Genomic DNA, 15094 nt, shown 5'->3' with positions numbered 1-15094 from the left:
TAAACTCTTCACCAGGAAGGCAGAGTGTCCCTGACGTCTGGGCATCACCCTCAGCTTGGACGCATTGATTCAGCCATGGATTTGAGATGAATTGAAGTGTTATCACAGTGCTGGAGGAAGGCTTTCTTACAAAGGGATCGATGCGATGTGTTGATCCTTGTTTATGGGAGCGGGGGGCACTACAGAAATGACAGAGAGCAGAGGAGAAACCTGAAGTTTGACACCAGCCAGACCCAGGTTGGTTCCCGCCCCCGCCCTGGAACTATGACCAAGGCCACGCCTCCTTCTTTCTCTGAATGTCAACTTCCTTATTAATTAGATGGGGCCGATGATACCCCACTCATAGGGTGCTTATAAACCATGTCTTAGTTCCAGTTGCTACATACAAATTACCATAGACGGGGTGGTGGCAGCAGCTAACGTTTATTTCTTATGGTTCTGGAGGCAGGAAGTCCAAGATCGAGGTACCAATATGGTCAGGTTCTTGGCGAGGGCCCTCTTCCTGGCTATGTCCTCACGTGGCCTTTCCTTGGTGCATACATACAGAGTGAGAGATCTCCTGTGTCTTCCTCTTTTTATTTATTTATTTTTTTTATTGTTTTTTTTTTTTTTTTCAACGTTTATTTTTTGGGGGACAGAGAGAGACAGAGCATGAACGGGGGAGGGGCAGAGAGAGAGGGAGACACAGAATCCGAAACAGGCTCCAGGCTCCGAGCCATCAGCCCAGAGCCTGATGTGGGGCTCGAACTCCCGGACCGCGAGATCGTGACCTGGCTGAAGTCGGACGCTTAACCGACTGCGCCACCCAGGCGCCCCTAAAAAAAAGATTTTTAAAGTAGCCTTTGTAATCTCTCTACTAAATGTTGTAACTAATCAATGGTTAGTGCTATAACTAATAGTCTTACTATATAGAAAATTAGATGTTCTCAAGTCTCTGGGCTGCCATGAAAGAACATTTTTGAACCTACTTCCCAGCCCTGGAGAACCATGTCAAGACATTCTCTTTCGGTATCATTCATCAAAAATGTATTAAGCACTCTTTTTTGTGCCAAGTTTTTACTGCGTATATAGGAGACAAGTGATGGTAATTTCCTTGTCCTCAGGGAGTTTAGAGTCTGATAGGAAAAGAACATAACGTTTGATTAATAATATGATGTGTGTAATTAATAATATAATGGACATGTATGTTATATGATCTTGTCGTAGCTAGCACTGCATCTTGAAGGACAAGTGGGGATTAGCCATGGGGCAGGTGGAGAAGGGGCTTCTGGGCAGAAGAAATAGCTGAAGGTTAGGAATAGAGGTATTCATCCATGGATTCAGGTAGTATTTATTGACTGGGTTGTTTGGGGGAGGTTCCGGTACCCAATTCCAGTGTGTGTGTGTGTGTGTGTGTGTGTGTGTGTGTGTGTGTAGGGGGTAGTTTCCCCAGACCAGCAACAAGCAATCTGGACATGATCCTCTCAGAGACAGTACCAGATCCCACAGGTTGAGACCCCACTGCCCCCATCCCCAATCGAAAGCCCAGGTTACTACCTGTGCTTCTGAGGAACAAGTTACACACTGGACGTTCCAACAACCCCCTCGGGCACCGGTCCTATGTCTAGATTGTTACCTGTACTTCCGACCAGCTGCCTCTAAGTCAGAGGTTCCCATGGCCTCCTCCTTGGGTGTGACTAATTTGCTAGAGCGCCTCCCAGAACTCACCGAAATTACCAGTTTGTTATAACAGGATATAACCGAGGAACAGACAGGTAAGAGATGCACGGGACATGGTCGAGGGGGTGGGGGGGGGGGAAGGGGCGGAGCTCCCATGCCTCTCCAGGTGCACCGCTCTCCCCCACCTCTCACGTGTTCACCAACCCGGAAGCTCTCAGAGCCCCATCCTTTTGGGGTTTTATGGTCGTTCCATTACATAGGCGAGCTTGATTAAATCATTGGCCGTTGGTGATTGGAGGTCAGGGAGAGGGACCGAAAGCTTCAGTGCCGTAATCACATAGTTGCTTCTCCTTAGCAATCAGCCTCCATCCTTAAGAGCCATCCCAAAGTGACCTCTGTACTGTAACAAAAGACACCTTTATCGCTTTCACCACTTAGGAAATGCCAGGAGATTTAAGGGGCTTTGTGCCAGAAACGAGAGGAAGGCCAAATATGTATTTCTTACTACAAATCCCGGTATTACAGTGCGGGAGCTCGTGTCCTATGTCAGACCCTGAGCAAGGCACTGGGATCCAATAAGGAACAAAACCAGATCAGGTCCCTGCCGGCCTGGAGCTTCTACTGAGGGGGAGGCGGATAGTTCATTCACACAGACAGATGGAAATAATAACCACGGTCCAGCAGCGAGGAGAGGTGTGTGGATGGGAGTGTGTAACGGTCGGATGTCGGAAGCCTGGGGCTTCCCTGAGGAAGTGAGGATTGAGGGGAGGGCTGATAGGCAGTGAAGGGGTATCCCATTGAAGCTAGAGGAGAGCGAGCACCAGGAGGTGGAGCCCCGGGAGCAGAGCCTGTGTTTGGGATATGGTGTTCGGTATCCGCAAGAGGGAGTGCCCCGGGCACTGAATGCCGTGTGCCCTGTGGAGACACAGAGCGCGTGGAGTGAGACAGGTGGAGCCAGATCGCAGGGTCTCAGTGGCCCAACAGGGGGCCTGGACAAGATCCTTTGACCAAAGGGTGGGAATCCTGAAGAGTTTCACGCTGGAGGGTGTCTGCATCAGACCCGTCACTTGGACATGCGATGTCAACTACAGGCAGTCTGGGGGCCCTGAGGGGAGGGGTCCCAGAAGCACGTCGGTGATGGTACATCTGTCTCTCCGTTCCAGGTGTCACTGACTGTCAGAAGAGTGAGGCGGGCTTGCAGTGCGACCAGGACGGCCAGTACCGAGCCAGCCAGAGGGACAGGGGCAGCGGGAAGGCCTTCTGCGTGGACAGCGAGGGACGGAGGCTGCTGTGGTCGGAAACAGAGGCCCCGCTCTCGGAATCCCAGTGTCTGAGTATGTGCTGGGAGTTATATCAGCCACGTGCCTGGGGAGAGGGCATGTGCTCTCAAGGGCTTTCTAGAAAGGGAGAGAAGTAGGAGATGCGTTTGTCTCCAACATTTTATTTTGCAAATTTTTAATCTACGTGGGAGTCGAAAGAATAGTAAGATGAATAAATAAATACCTGTCACCTAGATCCAAAAAAGTTAGCATTTTCCACTTCCTTTTTCTTTCTTTCTCTCCCTCTCTATTTTTGATCCTTGGAAAGCAAATTTCAGACATCATGCAACCTCACCCCTAAATACTTCAGTGTGTGTGAGCCATGAATTTTAAAATAATTCACGAGCTGAGTTTCCTTTTCCTGTGGGTGCTGTGCCTCTGCAAAGCTGGTCAGCTTTTCTCTCTCAGCTGGATGTTGTAGGAAGACCCGAGTGCCGGTCCTGATTCTGTAACTTACCTGCTGGGTGACCCAGAGCAAATTGCTCAACCTCTCTCTGATCCTCAGTCACCCCAGCAGCCTCCTGCCTGCCTCCTGGGACACTGTCAGGGTCAACAAAACCATCCTAGGAGGACAACCAGCCTCCACTGAGCCCCACCCTGTGCCGGGCACAGCTCTTCAACGAGGTGATGGGTGGGAAAGTCCTGGGTGCACCGATCGATACCTGTCGTAGAGCGCTCGGTGGGATGGGAGTGGGGTCAGGACTAGTTTAATCTCAATGGTGCCCTCCATTAGCTATGTCGTCTGAGCAAGCCACTCACCTTCAAGAGTTTCCTCATCTGCTGAATGGGGCTGTTAATGCCTGCCTTGCAGGGGGGTCGGTGTGTTAGGGGTGACATGACAGGAAGAGGTAATAAATGTTTCAGGACAAGGAGGAGATTCAGGTTAATCAAGGAGCAGGTGGAGACAGCCTGTAAGTGCCTTTAATTCTGACCTAAGTCTTCAGGACCCTGCCCTACCTTTCCGTAGAGTCGCCTTCCTGCCTGGGGTCTGGCTTACCTTTGTAACCTTGACCAGGCGGAGCCGGTGCCGGTGGCCGGGGTCTCTCAGGTTTCCGTGTGAGGCGAGGGCCTGATGTGCACGGACTTACTACGTGCCAGGCCCCCTTGCGGAAATTTTAGACAGGCAGTCATGGGTGAACTTCACAGTGGGTCTGAGGGGTAGATATTATTATCCCCAATTATTTAGCTGAGGAAACAGAGGCGTGAATGTCTAAGTGACTTATTAGCCAGGATATAACATCCCTAGAACGTGAGCCAGCGTGTACCTGACCCCCAAACCCATTCTTTCCATGACACTGATCTGCTTCTACCTGGATTTAGCTGCTTCCTCATTAAGCACACATCTGCACACATGCACACGCACACTTGTACACACGCCTCACACGCGCACACTTGCACACGTAGCCTATCTGCTCTCTAGGGAAGTGGGTGCAGCGAATCACATACAACACTCGAGAAAATCCAAGAGGGGCATTTTCATTTTCTTTTTTAATGTTTATTTTTTGGGAGAGTGAGTGAGAGAGAAAGAGAGGGATGGAGAGAGAATCTCAAGCAGGCTCCGCACTGTCAGTGCAGAGCCGGACGTGGGGCTTGAACTCACGAGCTGTGAGATCAGGACCTGAGCCGCAACCAGGAGTCGGACGCTTAACCGACTGCGCCACCCAGGCGTCCTGAGACATTTTCATTTTCTAACGCTCAGAACAATCATTTCCTTCTCTGGCAAAGCGCTAAAGATTCTCAAGGACTTGTGTGTGTGTGTGTGTGTGTGTGTGTGTGTGTGTGTGTGTGTCTGTCCCTGTGGATAAACTGCAAATCCAAGGAGAGTCTAATTATTTTTTCCAATATTCCTTTTCTTGGGCAAAAACTGCAATCAGGGGAGTTAAAGCTGGAAGGTGCCTTAGGCCACAAGGCAGGCCGATCTTACCTGCCCATCACAAATGAGGGAGAGGCGGGGAGAGCCGTTTGCTAGGCCCAGGCGACTCTGGGCCATCTGGGATTAGCACAGGAGTGCTTGCATTTTCACTCCCCTCCTCTTTGCTTCCCTGTCACCGCCTCAGCTGCCAGGATTGTAATCTGCATTTCGCAAAGCCTTTGATGCTTTGTTCAGCCCCGAGTCCCCCCACCCCCCCAGAGCAGAAAGGACAGTGTCATCAGTAGCACCAGAAGCGTTAATGAGTAAGAGCTTAGCCTTGCCAGCTTCCATGATGCCTCCCCGAGGCTCTGGCTGATGAATAGCCTCCAGATTGGACCCTGGAGTCTCGGAGTCTCGGGCTTCTTATGCAAAGCTCAGAGGGAGTTTACTGCTCCCTCTCTGGATTTTCAGAAGGATTTCCATGTTAAGCTGGGTCCCCACTGGCATGTCAAAAGCCTCTTCTAGGAATCCAATCGGTTTGCTTTTGAGGGGAGCTTCCTCTTTGAGAGTGGAATTGCAGTCCTAATTTTGAGGCATTTATCTTCCAGAAAAAAAGCAAAGGGTATAGAGGTCAGCTGTATCCCTGGGGGAGACTGGTGGCCTTTCCACCCACTTTGTCCGGGCCTGGGTTTCCCCCCATAGGGATTATACTGTCACCTCCCCTACCTTGTCCTCTTGCCCCAGGGTGGCCCCCCCACAGCCCTTTTTCTGCAATGCTTCACAACAGTTATTCCAAAAGGCAATTCTGGGGGCACCTGAGTGGCTCAGTCAGCTAAGTGTCCGACTTCGGCTCAGGTCATGATCTCGTGGTTCGTGGGTTTGAGCCCCACCCACATTGGGCTGTCTCCTGTCAACACAGCCCACTCTGGATCTCCTCTCTCCCTCCCTCTCTGCGGCGCTCTGTCTCTCTCTCTCAAGATTAAATAAACATTAAGAAGAATAAAAATAAAAGGCAATTCCGTTTATGCAATGCCCTTCACCACCTTTCAGTGGTTCTGCATTGCTCTCGGAGTAAAATAAAATTGCATACCTCACTCTCCTCTCCGGATTCTAGCCTCCTTTGGATAGTATAATATCATCGGATATTCAGATAATATCATCCTTTGGGGCTAGAGTGGTACCTTTTTGTTCTATTCCAGAGTGGCTGGTGCTTGTTGACAGAATGAATGAATTGCTGTTATTATCTGGGCCTGTTTGAAATTCCTTCCTAAATGTGATCAGGGAAGGGGACTCTCCTGCCACCAGAAGTCCTGTAGCCAGTTTCACAAGCCCTGGCACTTAGGCAGGTGTCCTTGTCGGGGGGGGGGGGGGGGAGGGGGGCGGGCAAAGGGACTTGTCACTTACTGAATTGTTATATACCAGGTTTTCCACATTCTTCTATTTAATCCCTACAACCACACAACCGGGCTCTCAGAGATTGAAATGTGCCCCAGGACACAGGGCCGATGAGGGGTGGTGGTGAAAGGACTTGGACGGGGGCTGACTCCAGAGCCAGCACTGCCTGCCTGGTCTCTTCCTGGTGGTCCCCTCCATCTTCTCTATACTGCCTGTGGCAAACCCTTTGTTTACCTACAGAGTTAGTGGTTTACTCTCTGACCTTGGCCCCTGGAAATATTGTAAGCTCCCCTTCCTTTAATTCTAGACCCAGTTTTCTAATTCTGCTTTTCGTTGACCCGCACCAAAGGTTCCATATCGCACGTCAGGTGCCCAGAGGTATCAGCTGCTGTTGGGGTGGTGTCGTCTCCATAGGGTTCTCTCCAGGTTTTCGGGCGTTGCGGTGGTCTTGGCAGTCATCTGTTCATCAACGCATCCACCCAATAAACAAGAAACTCATGTTTCTGTTACAGGCTCAGCTAGTAGGTGTTGACGTACTCCCAGAACATTGTCCTTGTCTTGGAAAGAGACAGACGCGTAGCCATGATCACATATAATGGCTCTCGTGTTGACCCTCTATGCTTTCCAAGACATGTAAATATCTGCTAAGTCAAAACTTGGCAGGTGGGAAATTGTACCAATAGAATGGCTAAAAATTTGCCAGCTAACTCCGTATTCTATGGAATTATTGGCAACTTCGTGCATGGATTGTTTCTGTTCTGTTTGGCAATGAGCTTCCTCACCGAATGCTCTAGCGTGAAGAGACCTTCATCCCTGAAGGGTCCCTTTTGTGGAAGCCAGCAGATTGTCTAACTGGAGTGCTAAAGTGACTGCATTTTCAGCCTCTGGGAAGACTTCAGCTGGAAATTGAGAGACCCGTCAAATTTTGTTTAGTCTCCTGCAATGTTGGGAGTATCTGTCCGTGCCAGTTACACCTGAGGGACAAAGGGCTGAATATTGTGTGGTGTTTGCTGGACCGGAGCCTGCAGTCTCTACAAACAAGATAACCAAGGGGGTATAAACACAGACAAAAGAGAGAAAGAGAGGAGAGCAGAAGAGTTGACTACGGGCCAAGCACATGAACTTGGCAACTTGAGTGATCAACACGGAAGGACTACCTTGTAAAATCAGAATTATTTTCTGCATCAGAATTTGTAAAGGTTTAAAGCATGCTGTGTCTCTTATATTAGCATCCCCTTCTCCTGACTTTATCCCAAAAGCAATAAACTTTTTTTTCCTGCATTTATTATGAAAACGGAAAAAAGGTGGCTGGGTGGTCTTGAATTTATTGACGTGATAAAAACCCATCTAGACACAGGTCTGTTTTATAAAGCAACAGATAAGTAGGAGAATGGGTGTTCTTGTACGTTTAGAATTATGTCTGCAAAAAATTAATACTGATCTACTTTGAGGCTTGGTTTCTGAGAGTTATTTGCAAAACGCTGACACCTCTGGGCATTTTTGGTTTTGGAAATGAGTCTCATTCCCGGAGAGTTATCTGTAGTGCTTTTTTGCTGGGTCAAGAATGAGTTCCGCGTCTCATCGCCTTGAGATCTTATATTTATTTCTTCTCCCCTGTTTAGCTCCAGGAACATGTGACTGTGTCATTCCTAGTGGAGAATTCAGGCGTGTTGATGGTAGCTAGAAAAACAGATGCTAGTATGTTACTTAAACACCTACAATCATGAAAACGCCTGAGCCACGTGTCACGTCTTCAGATTTACATGAACCCACATGTGCCTGTTTTATTTGTCTTTTAAAAGATAACTTACCTCTGGGGCTCCTGGGTGGTTCAGTCGGTTGAGCGTCCGACTTTGGCTCAGGTCATGATCTCGCACTTCGTGGGTTCGAGCCCCGTGTCGGGCTCTGTGCTGAAAGCTCGGAGCCTGGAGCCTGCTTCGGATTCTGTGTCTCCCTCTCTTTCTGCCCCTAACCCACTCGTATTCTGTCTCTGTCTCTCTCAAAAATAAACAAACATTAAAAAAAAAAAAAGATAACTTACCTCTTTCCAGAAAGAAGTAAACATTGTTTTCTGGAAGGAAAACTTTCAACAGCATAATTATAAGAAAATTTTCACTCAAAGATCAAGACACGAAAATATAAATTTAGATAGAAAAATCACCATCAGTGAGGACAAAAAGTGAGTGGTAAGGACTAGCATAATATTAAAATTTCTCCTTACCTCCTGACAATGAGGTTGCAAAAGGAGACTTGAAAATACATAGCTTTCTGCATCAGATATGAGGCAGCATGCTGGAACTGTTTTAAAAGGGAATTCCTCTCCTAGGGACATTTGTGTGGCCAAGCACTGTGAATGAGACAGACACACAGACGTGATTTCCTGGCCTGGCACTCTTCCTGGCTTCTCTGTAGAGAAGCCTTCTGCCTTTCAGAGTCCAATGTCATCATTCTGCTTTTCTTTCAGTGATGCGGAAATTTGAGAAGGCTCCAGACTCTAAGGTGACCTTCCGTGCGGATGTCACTGTGGCGGGCAGGTCCAGAGTCCCTGGTTCTGGGTCTCCACTGACACAATGCTTGACAGGTAAGGGGTGCTGGGGAGCCGGGCGTGTGGGAAAATACTCTGTGCTGGCCTGGGAAAGACAAATCAAATAAAACCACTGAAACTGTAGTGAGAAAATACACTTTCTCAAAACATTTGGTAAATGGGTCGATTCCCCAAGTGTATATTCAATTCATAGTTTCACCTCAGAGTTTATAATGCATATACTACGTACTGAGAACATTGCTGTGCTAAATGTAAGGGAGCAGAAATGATGGACATCGGTTCCTTGTAGAGTTATTTGTCCAGGTCAGGAGAGCTGTCTGTCTGTACCAATGTCATGGCCAGAAAGGGGTGATAACAGCAATGATATTTATCGAGCATGTATGTTTACAAGGATTATCTCATAACCCTACAGTCTCTGAAGGTCATTGAAATCCATGTTACGGGTGAGTGTGTGTGTGTGTGTGTGTGTGTGTGTGTGTGTGTGTGTGTTTGGGTGTGTTGGGGGCAGTGGGGGGGGGGGTTTCCACCTGCCCTCAGCATCACCTGAGAGAGACAGGCACACTGACTGTCCCATGGTGCTTGCAGACTGTGCGCTGGATGAAGCCTGCAGCTTCCTTGCAGTGTCCACAGCGGGATCAGAGGTCTTGTGTGATTTCTATGCTTGGACAAATAACCACATGGCCTGCACAGCGTCTGCTCAGGTGAGGCATGGCAGCTGTGTGGGGGTTCTGTGTCTCGCCCTTTCTGTGTCAGACATGCTCTGATTGAGTGGACACCAGGCTGGTCAGGTGGTGGAATGAGACTATCAGCAGCCGACCCCGTGTTGCATCCATTTCTTCAAAGTGATGAGACTTGGGAAAAGTACCCCAGTGGACCAGCGATGGCTCAGGATGAAGCTGTCCCGAGGAGTGTCCGTCTGAGCAGAATCGTTTCCTAACAAATGGGTCAGAGGGATTGTCAATGAGCGCTCCCTTCTGTTACCCACTGGCAGCTTGGGCACTGGGCGTGAAGGGACGTTGTCCAGAGCCCTAAGTCCCATCTGTCTCTCTGAGTCCCGGACCCCAGCATTCCTTTCCATTGTAGAAGTAAAATATGATTATAGCTCAAGAAAGAAAAATGTTAAATATTAGTTAGAACCACATGAAATTGCTGTGTCTGTAGGTCAAAGCTGGCAATTTCACCGTCACTGTGAATTAGGACCGAAGGGTACGTTAGCTCCGAACCACATGCAAATCTCCATTTTTACTGTCCAGTTTTTCATGGAAACTTCCAGAAAATTTCTATATGTTTATGAGCATCTTGTTGTGTTTGCTTACGTGTTAATATCTTACACTACATCTTCTTTTCTACCTTGGTTTTCTCATATAATGTTTAACTTTCTCCAACTTTAAAATGAACCTTGTTCTTTTTAATGGCAGCCTACTAGTCCATTCTGTGGATGCGCATAATTCATTTCACATTTTTAAAGGGCATGTCGATTTGTTAGCAGTTCTGTGACATCACTGACACGGGTGGATTGCCTGCCCTTAGCACATGCACCTGTGCAGGTGTGTGAGTGTGTGTTCATAAGCAACATCGCAGGAAGGGGCTTGGAAGGTGGACCCCTGAATTTTAGGATTCCAGCCAGGTCTATATCTGCAGGATCTAGAGAGGAGGCAGGGAGGGGTCTTAGACTGAATCCCAAACCTTGTCCGTTTGGGGCTGTCAGACCACGTGCACGTTCCTCACCTCAAACTCTTCATCTATAACATGGAGGCTTGACCTCGCAGGCTTCTGGTGAGGATTCGAGAAGCTAACACAAAACACACAGCAGTGGAGGCAATGTTAAATCCCTTGAGTTTAAAGGTCAAAGCATGTTGGGGAGGATGGCCGTGACTTTATTAGTTTTTTCACTACCATGGCCCAGACCTGCCTTCAGATGTATCGGGGGACATGGGGGCCGGTGGGCGGGGAGGGAGGATAGGCTGGGACACTGGTGATAGTCGGCCAGGACCCGCTGGCATTAACGCTGTGGGACAGTACAGACTGGCTGCATTTAATTGCTGTCTGGGGCTTCCAAGTGCTGTCCCCTCACCTTGGCTGGTCCGAGTCAAAGTGACCCTACTAATGGGACACCTCTGTCCACACCTCCCAGAGACGCTTGGTGGTCGAGGGGCCTGAGGTCACAGTCAGTGATGGTGCTCCCTGGGCAGCTAGCTGCCAGGTCCCTGGGCATCTCTGATCTAAGGAAATTCTACACCTCTCTCCCTCAGGGATCAGACCCGGCGTGCAGAATTATTAGTGATAGCAGAAGATAGCTGATAGCATCTATTGAGTGCTTACTAAGCACCTCGCATTCCTCTGAGCCAGAGTAGGAGATCATCAGTCGTTGGATCCTCCGATGCCCTGACAAGTATAGATTTTAGTCAATAAGAAATAAAACACTTCCTCATTAAAAAATAAAACTAACAAAGCCAAAAAGGAATGCACTCTCCCCCCAACTCCTTAGCCCACGAGAGACAGCCTCTCTCAGGAAGTGTTATTAGGAGGTGGCCCTAGAGCTTGGCTGCCCGGGTTTGGGTCCCAGCCCCACTGCTGACTTCCTGCCCTTCACCCCTTGGTTCCTCGGAGCCCTCACCTATGATGCAGGGTGGTAATGGCACCCCAGTTATCGCGAGGATTGAGTAAAGTCCTACGTGGAGAAGCTCACACGACAGTTTCTGCTGCAGAATAAGAGCTCAGTGACTGTAATAGCTGTCACCACCGCTGTTAGTATTGTTAACAGGCAGGCAAGAAATGCCATCTCAGCCGTTCCAGGCTCCCCTGCAGGGCCCCGGGGCTCTCGGTGCTGTCCCGAGACACGGGGTCAGGTGTCGTCATTGATGGGGAGTGACCTGGCCGTTCTATGTTGCCCAGTGTTGCAGCCACAGGGCCAGGCTCCTCGGAGCCTTGTGTCTGGGTTAGGTGTGGGGTGTGCAAGGGACCCTTTATCAAGGCAGGAGCCTCTTGTTTGGGTCTAGGCTGCAGGTGTATCATCCAGCTCACACTCGCCCCACTGCCTCCAGGGGCGGGGGGCCCTGCAGTCTGGGACCTGCCACCCACACCCTTCTCAGGAGTGCAGGGCGCCTTTCCCTCTCGGGGACCCTGCTCCCCTCCCCAGGCCATCATCCCTCCACCGCACAGCCAGGAAACTCAGGCAACTCTGAGAGGGGGGCAGAACCCTGGGAAAAAACCACAAATTGATGAAAACAGATTTATCCTGCCACCCCCGCCCCCACCCCCCCCAGCCCCAGCAGAAGTTCTGGAAACAGGCAGAAAGAGGGATCCGAGATTAGCGAGAATGGCAAGGCGTTTGGACGTCTGACCTCATTTCCAAGCTTACAGACCTTCCCTTGATCCTCACTGGACATGAGCTGTGCCCATAAGGATGCTTCTGCGTCCGTCCTCTCCCGCCTCTCGAGACTGACAGTCTCCAAGAACCACAGGCTCTAGTCCTCAAAACACCACAGAATTCTGTTTGTTTGTTTGTTTGTTTGTTTGTTTATTTATTTATTTATAACGTTTATTTATTTTTGAGTAGAGAGAGACAGAGCACAAGTGGGGGAGGGGCAGAGAGAGAAGGAGACACAGAATCGGAAGCAGGCTCCAGGTTCCGAGCTGTCCCCACAGAGCCCCACACGGGGCTCGAACTCCCAGACCGTGAGATCATGACCTGAGCTGAAGTCGGAGGCTTAACCAACGGAGCCGCCCAGGTGCCCCAAAACACCACAGAATTTTTTGTCGTCACTTCTGCCTCTTACTTTGCTTAAAACCCCCTTCTTTTATTTCCAACTGATGAACTCTTACTCGTGCGTCAGTACCCCACCCAGCTTCACTTTTGTTCTGGGAAAGTTTTCAAGCTCTCCTTTCTCGGGAGAATGACTCGTTCCCGCTTCTGTAATCACCTCCTCTTGACTTACATGTGTCTTTGCAGCTCACACTCTGGGCCGGAATTTTCTGCTTCCGCGTCGGTGTGCTCCAATAGACGGGGAGAGACTAACGGGCAGGAATCTTCTATTTTTACCTTTGCAGCCCCAGCGCCTAGCCACGGTCAGAGTTTGGTGAATGTTTCTAGAACTGCAGTGGCCATCTCTGGATAATAATGCATCCTCCTTCCATCTCCAGCATCAAGACACCCTGGGGAACTCAGAGGCCAGCGGCTTCGGGAGTCTTAGGTGCCAGGTGACAGTGAGGAACGGGACTCCGGACTCTCCTGCTGTGTATTTGAAAAAGGGTAGGTGGGCTGAGCTAGATGGTTTGGGGCCTCGGTGGTTTAACTTGACACTCGTGTTTAGAGCTGCTTCCTGGCAGGGCGAGTTCAGGGAGGGGACCACACTGTTGGGACGGGGAGGCTTCCTCCGTAGGTGAGGAACTAAGTGACAGAGCAGACACAAGGGGTGTCGATGAGCGATGAGCGGGGAGCATCCCCAGCAGGGGTGTGGACTCCAAGCTCCCTGCAGCTGCCTCTGTCACGCCTTCCCTTCCCGTTGGTCTCCACCCTCCCCAGAAGTTACCAGACCTTCTCACAAGGGTCCAAAACCTCCAAGGACTGTCTCCCTCACCAACCGGGGCCTCCTACAGCTGCAGCACGCTTGCATATTACCTGGGGGGTTCATAAAAATGCAGATGCTGAGTCAGTAATTCTGCCTTTCAAATCAGCTCTCGGGGAGGCCTGGTCCCCCGGCCTCAAGTTGAGTAGCAAGGGCATAGGGCATATCCTCGCAGTTTACAGCTCACTTCCCTAGACTTGTTACATCCACCTTCATAGAAATTCTTCGAGGAAAGCGAAACAGGGATCATAGCCCCTGTTTTACAGATGAGGAGACTGAGGCTCAGAGAGATTAAAAGAGTTTCACAAGGTCTTACTGTTAATCAGTTGGGGAAGTGGGTGAGAGCCCAAGTGTGTCTGAATTCCCCTACGTGGCTTCACAGAGCGGGGACAGGGAAGCCCGCCCTCTTCTGCCCTGTCCTGCTCACCTCCATCAGGGCCAAGAGAGGTTGGGAGCCCTGGGCCACAGCTAGGCTCCCCATGAGCTGCGGCACATGGCTGGTCCCTGCTCCCCGGGCCCTCCCTCACTCGGTTAAGGGTGAGGGCGCTGGAGCCCGCCTGCCTGGGCTGACCCCACTCTGCCACCTACTAGCTGTGGCCAAGGTCCTTGACGTTCTGGGCCTCCAGTTCTCCACTGGCAGAGTAGGAGTCACAAGTGAAGCGAGGAGATTGGAAGGTTGGGGTGAGGTGACCTGTGCCGTTAGAGCATGGTCCATAGCAGGTGCAGATTTCTCAGACCGACTTTGTTCTTGCTGACACGTTTCCTGATGACCCGAGGTAAGGGCACAAACCAGAAGGCGGCCCAGGGGGCCTGACTGAGGATCTGGGGGGTGGACTGGGGAGTGGCAAGCATGCCATTCTCGCAGATCCGTAGCTCAGGTGGCCTGGCTCCCAGTAGCTTCAGACTTGTGCAACGTGGAGACGATGCCACAGTCCAGACCCAAGGCCTCGGCTGGCCTCGCACGGTCTGCAGCCCATGGCAGAGACAAGTGGGTGTGGCTTTTTGCCTCTGGCCCTTCCTTCGCCTAATGCCTCCATCCTGTCTTAGGGGAGGGCTCCCTGGGAGAGTGGAGTTCAGCAGAGCTGAGATTTCTCTCATCTGTGGCCAGGGGGGACTAGAATTCCTGCCCCAGGGTTTATTCCAATTATTTTTTTATCCATTACAAAACATAACAGCACATAGAGACTTTATTTTTGTCTAAGAAGGACAACCAAAATAAAACAAGTAACCCCTCCCCAAAATGTTCTTTAAAACCAACCCTTGGAGTTTCATCGCATTTTTTTTTAATGTGATTGTATTTCTTTCTGTTTGTTCTTTTTTTTTTTCTCCTCATCTCCGATTGCAAGGGAAACGGAGACTCTTCCTTGTTGCCAAACTAAATCAGTGTGTTTCTTGCTTTTTTTGTTTTGTTTTACTTTTTTTATGTTTATTTATTTATTTTTTTTTTGAGAGAGAGAGACAGAGCATGAGTCGGGGAGGAGCAGAGAGAGAGGGAGACACAGAATCGGAAGCAGGCTCCAGGCTCTGAGCTGTCAGCACAGAGCCCGACGTGGGGCTCGAACTCACAAACCGCGAGATCACGACCTGAGCCGAAGTCGGACGTTTAACCGACTGAGCCACCCAGGAGCCCCCTACTTTTTCCTTTTTTTTTTTTTTTTTGAAGCAGGAAATGCACAGACACAGACGTTCTGCTTCCTAGGAGAGCAAACACAGAAGGGATGTTCAGCAACTTCTTTAGTTTGCGTGCCGTAAAGGG

At 49.9% G+C, this 15094-nt stretch overlaps 1 protein-coding gene across 5 annotated transcripts in view; it reads left to right on the top strand.

Moving 5' to 3' along the window:
* Nucleotides 1-15094, top strand: part of TG (thyroglobulin) — a 253423-nt gene that overhangs the window by 52858 nt on the left and 185471 nt on the right. For all 5 annotated transcript variants that reach the window (XM_053208437.1, XM_053208436.1, XM_027063873.2 and 2 more), the window contains 4 exons: nucleotides 2823-2993; nucleotides 8690-8806; nucleotides 9356-9471; nucleotides 12914-13022. In XM_053208437.1, the coding sequence (XP_053064412.1) occupies nucleotides 2823-2993; nucleotides 8690-8806; nucleotides 9356-9471; nucleotides 12914-13022 (513 nt within the window). The remainder of the gene's footprint in view (nucleotides 1-2822; nucleotides 2994-8689; nucleotides 8807-9355; nucleotides 9472-12913; nucleotides 13023-15094) is intronic.

The sequence above is a fragment of the Acinonyx jubatus genome, chromosome F2, assembly GCF_027475565.1.
Source record: "Acinonyx jubatus isolate Ajub_Pintada_27869175 chromosome F2, VMU_Ajub_asm_v1.0, whole genome shotgun sequence".
NCBI lineage: Eukaryota > Metazoa > Chordata > Mammalia > Carnivora > Felidae > Acinonyx > Acinonyx jubatus.
The sequence above is the reverse complement of the archived record's forward strand: the minus strand, read 5'-3'. Positions and strand labels throughout refer to the sequence as shown.